At 47.6% G+C, this 8,086-nt stretch overlaps 1 protein-coding gene across 1 annotated transcript; it reads right to left on the bottom strand.

The window, feature by feature from the left end:
- Positions 1 to 5,459: 5,459 nt before the first annotated feature.
- Positions 5,460 to 6,623, bottom strand: LOC143429277 (uncharacterized). The gene is made up of 3 exons (XM_076904808.1): positions 6,600 to 6,623; positions 5,777 to 6,265; positions 5,460 to 5,746 (listed from the first exon to the last, which is right to left on the bottom strand). Exons 1-3 carry the CDS (start codon positions 6,621 to 6,623, stop codon positions 5,540 to 5,542), a joined length of 720 nt encoding a protein of 239 aa, XP_076760923.1. The 3' UTR covers positions 5,460 to 5,539.
- Between the last annotated feature and the right edge of the window lie 1,463 nt (positions 6,624 to 8,086).

Consider the following 8,086-nt stretch of genomic DNA (forward strand, 5'->3'; position numbering starts at 1 on the left):
GTTCTTTAAAAGAAATTTATGCATGTAGATGGTGTGTTGTCCAATCTATTGTTTTGTAAGAAAAAGAATAATAATCCTAAAAGCGAAACCGAAGATACAATAAAATGTACATCCCATACGTAAGTACTGTACATACGTAGGTTTAAACAATATATGTAAATGTACAGATATGTAATTTCACGTCTCTACGAAGCGTTACGAAATCGTATAATATTGACCGCTTTCCCTTCGAGAAACAAATGATAAGGAAAATAAGAGGAGGTCCATTAACATACGAATAAACGAGTTGGGCACGGCGCGGAAGTAGAGATCGAATGTTCGCTCGTCACGTGTGCTCTTGTAACGGGTAAAACATCTCTTGTACAAGATAGGAAATGCCAAGGAACCGGTGTCCGTGCAATCTCATTGAGTTTGTGCCCGCGTGTACGCACGCTGCTACGGAGGTGTTACGACAGCACACGCTCGCGCGCTATCCGGAAAGATTTTTCAGAACCGCGACGGTCTTGGCACAGGGAACTTTCGATCGCGATGGGTGGTTCCGGTGGCGTGGAACTTGGGAAAGTTTCACCGCGACGATGCAAATAAGAGATACACAAAAGGCGGAGGGAGACCCGGGGATAAGCCTGTACGGGGAGCAGAAAGGTCCGATGGTGCTCTCTGCATCATGCGAGACAGATTGTTGACAAAAGTTCAAGTGGAATTTAACTGAGTAGACGTATAAATACTGCGCGCTGCCGCGTTGCGCAACACAAGGAATTTCTAGATGGTCCACTTCCGATGAAAGTTACATTTACAATTCCGCGACACGGTGTACCGGTTAATACGACGATGAATTCAGACGTCGCCGTTCTCTCCTCGCCTCCACGCGGGGATTCCACGGATCGAGCGTACACGTAATATGGAAGTAACGAGGCTATATAATTACAGGCGTTTGTCTTCGGCGCGGTATGCTGTTGTTTATACGCTTCTGTTTGTACTCCGCGATTACCGCGGCGTTAGCGTGTAACATTGGAGGGATTAAATACGGTGGAGTGCCATTGAGACTGTTAAGATAATAATTATACGCAAAGATATTTAAGTACCAGCTTTCAGCTACATCGTGGGCAACTAACAGAAAGTGCTTACATTTTGGATGATGTTAATTAAACAACGTTTACCATTTTCTGCCATTATCACGCGGTTCCCTCTTCCCTTGCGAGAATTCGATAAAGTTTTATCAAGGTGAAACGTGGCTTAGACGCTGGAAGTAATTTGTCGCACCCTTCTGAAATTACGGTCTATAGTAATTACGATGGAGTTAGTCTTGTTTTACTTGCAACTCCGTTTCACCTTAGAATTGTGCCGTGAATTGCGGAGGAAAAGTTTGTCGATGACTATGCACTTTCGAATTAATTTACGGTCCATTTTTTCGTTCTGCCTCGTTATCAACCAGTCGAATCTAACGTTTGCGAAGGAGATACGTTACAAACTAGTATTACCCAGGTGAATTGGATTTTGTCGGGTTTCAACCGGGACGCGCACGCTGACGGCTCTGTTTCGACCCTTTTCGAGGGCAATGATGGGGGGGTGCGAGCTTACGAGTAAAACGCAAACCCGAGGCGCGTAGATGTTGACAGAACCAATATTACCGTAACGTTGACGATCATTTCTCGTGCAAACAAGCTCGTCTATCGACGAACGTGACGGATCGTGTAGAACGAAGGATTCCGCACTCCTTTCACGTTGCCCCGACGTGCGGTATGCCACCTAGGAATGCTACAAATTCTGCGGATCAACGAGCGGGAAGGGCAGCCGAACGAAGGGATGTAATTTGTCATCGGGGAGACAGTTGCAGATTCGAAGAATTCTCTTCCGGCTGTATCCTCGGCTCGATTCGTCCCGCTCTTCCGGCGTTACCGATGCATAATAAATTCTCATTTCCCACGCGGACAGGCGACACTGCTCGCACGGTATCGCCGATGTAGGAAGTTAATGCGTTTACGTAGAAAGTGAAGGGAAATATGAGAAATCCGCGTAGCGCACCGTATGGCAGACAAAAAACGTTTCGTCATTTGCGTGGAGAAAAACTAAGTCAGTAGGAAATAAAAGATTCGAATATTTCGTCACACGTGTAGCAAGCAAGCCTGCTCGATTATATCGGGCAGCGTTACGTTCGTTCGGCGATGATAATCACGTTAATAATAGCCTATCTCACACATCCGCGGTTAAAGTAAAACCGCGGCTTTGGTATTTTCACGTCGGAACATTTTCTTCCACCCTTTCGCTTTCGAATTCACTCGACTGGGCATTATTGCTATATTTTTTAGATTCAGATTTCTCTAACAAATCGTAACTAAACGGGCGGCGGTCGCGGTATTTGTAAAAACCGATCGTACACCGTAACGATCCGACAAAACAAGGGACACCCTGCACGGGGGCAAGAAGGATGGGTAAAAAGGGCAATTTATTTACCGTGACGTGTTTTACAAACGTGCCCGTACTCGCGGTTATCGGTTAGCGACGCGAAAGAAACTTTTCACCTCGTGAACATTAATGAAACTTTACGTCGCAGTGAATTAAACGTCGATCACCGGCAGGATCAGAAGGTGTAGAAGAAGCAGACACGCGAGGCTGGTTTGTTAAAGTCGCGCGGATGACGGAAATAACGCGATAACATCGGGTTCGCAATCGATGCGTATCGGGGATAAGCAGTTTGGCGTAACGCGAGGATTTCCACGTATATCGGAATAAAAAGTGGCGGGAACGTGAAAGGAGCCCGTTATTGGTCCTTTTCCGAGTCTCTCCCGACGCAAGGCACAATGGAGATTGATGCAAACGCCAAGTCACGATTCTTTACATTGTGGAGCGAGAACGAAAAGGGGGAAAAAAATCAAACACGTCGCGCGGCAGAACGCGTTGCGCAACGACGTCTAGACGCGTCCTATGCGCTCGGTTGGTACGGCACACGTTCTGATTTCTCGGAAACGCCTACTGTTCAATGATTTCGCGCCAATTTCTGGGGAACGAGGAAGCGTAGAAATGGCCTGTCCGTGCGGTGCAAATAAATAATTTGGAATTTACAGGAGCTTACGTATTCGTTAGAGAGGCACATGAAATTCGAAACGTAGGAAGCGGAGGAGCAACGAACTTCTGAAGGATCGAAGGAAAGATATAGACGCGTATATGCTCTTCATTAGAGAATTAGAGAGCGGAGGAACGGAAACATCGGTCGAGTATTTATCGAGCGATATCCCATTTCGTTTGACACACATTCTCAATTACGCCGCCTGTAATTCTTCTAATATTGCGCATCGCAGAATATGCAAACGATCGACATCGAGAAGTTGCATAAGAAGCCGTGGAATATCGGAAGCATTAGTCACAGTCAATGGTAGCTTTCTAACATCTATTTACGAGCAATCATCAGCGATATTTCAGAAACACCGATATTTCACGTTGCGTATCACTGACGAGTTATTTCGTTCGATCGAAGTGAAACGGACAAAAGTGGCGTATCGGGAAAAATAACGTGTCCGCGTAAAGAAACGTTTACGTCACAATTGACGGAAACGTAGCTAACCGACGGTATGCAAGTCGACATACTTGAGGAGTCGTGTATGGCCGAAGGAACGTCATATCTGCATCGTTCCCCTTTTAGACGCCATCCGTATGCGGTCCGTTCGGTTGATCGAAGAAATCTCTCTCGCTCCTCCGTGAACTTCCTAGGCCATTAAATATGATTACCCGACACGCGGCACGTTAAATAACGGGATTTGCTAACCAACCGTCTGCCCTGTCTTGGTGTGTACCAAAGCATTGGTTAGCATACTTTTAAAACTCGCCTGGCCGCCTGGAGATAAACCTGGCTAATGGTTATTGTCTCCTAAAGGTATGGTAAATGTTACGCGGTAACGAACCCTTGCCTCATCGCCAGTTATTGATCGGCCGATTTAAAAATTAACCATACACCGCGGTTAAATCCTTTCGCCTTTCACGTTCACATTTATGAAACGTTCAATTTCACTGACGGAAATGTTTGATAGTTAAACGAACCAGTTATCGTCTAGTTTTTGTCCAAACGTTTACGGTTGACCGTTCGTAATCCCTCGTACCCCGTTTGACGTAAGACAAATCAAATCGTAACACGATCTACCAACGACTTCGCTAATTAGATACAGCTAGCCGATTCTTGGCAGCTGCTGTTTGTTCCTGCAAATCGGCGATAATTTCTTTGCTGCTCCGCGTGTAACGCTCGGCACGATGCTGCACGATCGACATAACGAACAATCGATGGGCAACCGCGCGGAACCGTGGTTCTACCGCATCGATGTAATTTCCCTTGATCGTTGGACAAGGTCGATCGACCGGATATTCGTAAAGTCTATTCGTCGATGGATAGAGATCGTCGCAAACACGTCTTCTCGGTTCTGGTGAATCCGCTGAACCACGCAAACCGCGATCGCTTACGTACGCGCGACACGGTTCCCTAACTTCGTGCAGAGTTGCGTACTTAACCAACGCGAGTGTTGCATTTTTTTTTGACTTACACGAAGCCTACTTTCCTAGATTTTAAAAATCATTTATATGTTCTCGCTTACTTTCGGTTTCTACTCGCTACCGGATTAACGTGCTCGCGAAGAGAAAACGAAACAGAGAGAGAGAGAGAGAGAAAGAGAGAGAGAGAGAGAGAAGGTACCACGCCTAGCGATTATGTGGAATTATGATTTTAATATACTCGGACGGAGTCCAATTAAAAATCATCCTTATAAAGCAAATATTCGCCGAGCTTTAACAAGATTTTTTAATCCCGCGAAATTGTACGGCGCAAACAGGAAGTTTATCAGCTCGTATTTTTTAGCACGCGGAGCGTAGAATAGAGGATTTCCCTCAAGATATACGACGAGAATGAAACAAGGGGTGTGATAACGAGGACGATGAGATTGCTCAAAGAGAACGGCGAACGCCGACGGTGGACGTTGGATTTCGCAATACGGGTTTTCACACAGTTCAATGTGCATTTCGTTTTCCCTTTCTCACCTATTAATTTGCACGCGGTGCTATTCGCTGTAACGACCGCACAAACCACACGCGAGGCTCCTTCCCGCCAACACTTTGCCTACCGTAGAACAAGTGACTACCTCGTCGCATAACGTAACATTAATTGGTGAAAGTTCCGTCGCGATTCCTCCCGATCGCGTAACCAGCAAACACGATTCTCCTCCTCTCGTGCAACCTCCCTCCCCTCTGGGTTACGTAATCGTTTTGTTATGTATAAAAAAATATCGCTTTATTCGTTTATAAAAAACATATTATACAATACATTTTGAGGCTCGGGATCACGGTGAATACAATATTGGTATATTCGACTGACGTCTACTACGAACGGTGTGCTTGCTCGTCTGACGGGTGTTCACGTTTCGATCAGACGGCGTCTCGCGAGCCAGGAACTCGCCCTGGTTCACGAAATTCGCTGCTATCCCCTGTAGCAAGCGGTGACATACGAAGACATACGTGGAAGGTCAAAGTCTTCGGTTCTCGAGTTCGAGTCGAAACGTTTGCCTCAGTGATGCCCGAAACCGCCTCCGTAACCGCCGAGATCGTGTCCACCTCCGAGGCTGATTCCGTGCTCAAGTCCGCCGCCGTATCCGCCACCGAATCCACCTCCGAAACCGCCTCCGTGCTCCTGCACGACTACAGGTACAGCCTCCTTCACGACCAAGGGCACCTTGACGGGGTAGGGCACCGGTTTCGATACTGTGTACGGCACCTTGATAGGCACCTTGACCGGGTAAGGCACCTTTACTGGCACCTTAACTGGCACCTTCACAGGGTAAGGTACAGGCTTCTCGACTGGGTAGGGTACATGCTTCTCGACCGTTACTGGGTACGGTTGAGGCACATGGACCGGGTACGGTTTGTCGATGGGAACTTTGACCGGTACACTGACGGGGACCGGTACGGCTTTTGGGACGTCGACTGGGTACGGTTCGGGTACGTGAACCGTTTTGGTGACCGTGACTGCCTTTACGTGATCCGCGGATATCTGCTCGCTGCCGCCCAGGCCGCCGCCTCCGAAGCCGCCGCCTCCGAAACCACCGCCTAGGCCATGACCTCCTCCGTAACCTCCTCCGAAACCTCCTCCAAAACCTCCTCCCAAGCCGTGGTCGCCCAGGCTAAGCTCCAGGCCACGCTTCGTCTTCTCCTCCTTCGGTTGGACGCTCGACTCTGCGGCCTTTTTCGTCTCCCCGGCTGCAGCCGATACTATCAGCCCGCAGATAACTAAGAACTGCGGAAAGAATAAATTATAGGTTATTAGTGTTACTTCTGGATAGAATCGTTATTGTCGATAATAATTTGGGATTATCGAGACGACAAATTGCGAGAAAAATGAAGGGATGATAAGAATGGAGTCTCTGTTAGTGCAACGTAAATGCTGTTTAAGCTTCTTGGGAGAAAAGTACACCGATTCGTCGAGCCACGGTTTTGAACGACTTAATCGGGTCTCATCTAGGACTGTGATACGTTCGAATTTTCACCGGTTGCAAGAGTTCCGTTTGTGTGGTGGTAGGGAGTTTCGAGAGACGGGGAATTCAAGTGGCTGCCTTACTGGAGCTACTCACTTTCAGCTTCTCTGTGCTGTTCATGTTGGTCGACAGTGAGCACACTGGTTCCTCGATGGTCTACCCTCGCTTTTATAGGGGACGCAACCGCCAGTCCGGCGGGCAACTCGAGCGTGCCGATGAAATTGTTGCGGAGTAGGAAGTTAAGAGAAGGAAAGGAAGAGAACGACGCCGTGGACGACGCTTTCCTCCGACGGCTTTTGTCAGCCAACATTTAGCAAGTCGCTTCGCGTTTCGTTCAATTCCTTCCTTAATGCTGCTCGAGCTTTCAAAGCTCGCTTCGCAGCCTCTGACAATACTCGAAATCCTTTCAGACCTTCCCGTTTCGTTCGACTCTTAATCTATTTGAACGCGTGCGACGACGACGACGACGACGACGACCAGTTCTCGTACTTTCCACGCGTTGCGTCGCCCGGGACAATTCGAAATTCGTCGGGTTTTCGAAGTTGCGTTTAAGCCAAGAAAAATAGCGTCGATCGAGTTTCGATCCAGGCTACGATCGGCTCCGAACTTTCTCGTTACTTACCTACGGTACCGCGCTCCTCGAGTTTTCAATTACGGGATGAACCATCAGAGCGAACCGGAGCAACTAATACGGATTCCACTCCGGTGTCTCTTTTTAATCCGATTACTTCTCACAATACGTTCCTACATCTCTGTACTCACATCCCAGGGAAAGAGGGAGAGGTTCATTAATATTAAGAGCTTAATTAAAGCGGGAAGCGAACTATTAGAACTTCCTCGAAGCGTTCAGGCTACGTCCTCCGTATCTTTGCACCTTTCTTTCCGTCGTATCTACGAAGGAACTTCTCTTCTTACTGACTGATTCCCTGTACGCCTCTGTATTCGCCTTCTGTACGAGTCTGTGTGTGTGTGTCTAACTTCAACTTACATTTCGCTTCGAACTTTTTGGTTTAAAATAAAACGTTCCTTGCTTGGCGCAGCTCATGTTAAATTCAGTTAGTATCCTTTAATGACTTCCTTGTTACTGAGCAGTGGTAACCGTTTCGAAACGTACCGGCGAACTATTCATCGACTGCTTCTAACGACGAGGGATCGGAAAAAAATAAAACGACCTATATTCTCGAAGGAGAGACGGACGTAGGATCGATCTCGCGTATAACTGGCCCCGCTCGATATAGCGGCGGCCATCCGACGAGTACCATTCGCGTGTTCATTCGCGATGGGCTTCGAGCGTTGCCCAACGCGATTTTTGGTTATCACTCGTGCCGTCCCACGAGCGCAGTTAATCTTGGAATGACTTTGTACCTCGATCTCGCCTGTTCGAGGGCATTAGAATATCTACGCGTATCCATGGTTTATCAGGCTTATCGGCGGGAATAAATTTCCATATATCTGAATTTGAATCTCCATATTTGAATCAGAAAATATTGATTTGACTCCTAGCCAGGCCGGAACGATTCGTTCCTGCGGACCGCACCGACGCGGCTGTTCGATTGGGTTCGCTCGATCCTCGCCGGATGGAA

Source organism: Xylocopa sonorina, chromosome 11 (assembly GCF_050948175.1).
Source record: "Xylocopa sonorina isolate GNS202 chromosome 11, iyXylSono1_principal, whole genome shotgun sequence".
NCBI lineage: Eukaryota > Metazoa > Arthropoda > Insecta > Hymenoptera > Apidae > Xylocopa > Xylocopa sonorina.

What these genes read in the sequence shown, in the direction of transcription:
- LOC143429277 (XM_076904808.1), bottom strand. Translation starts at nt 6,623, where the DNA reads ATGAACAGCACAGAGAAGCTGAAA. An exon ending in ACAGCACAGAGAAGCTGAAA is followed by an intron (nt 6,266 to 6,599) that starts GTGAGTAGCTCC and finishes TTCTTTCCGCAG; the next exon opens with TTCTTAGTTATCTGCGGGCT. An exon ending in CAGTTAAGGTGCCAGTAAAG is followed by an intron (nt 5,747 to 5,776) that starts GTGCCTTACCCG and finishes GTGCCTATCAAG; the next exon opens with GTGCCGTACACAGTATCGAA.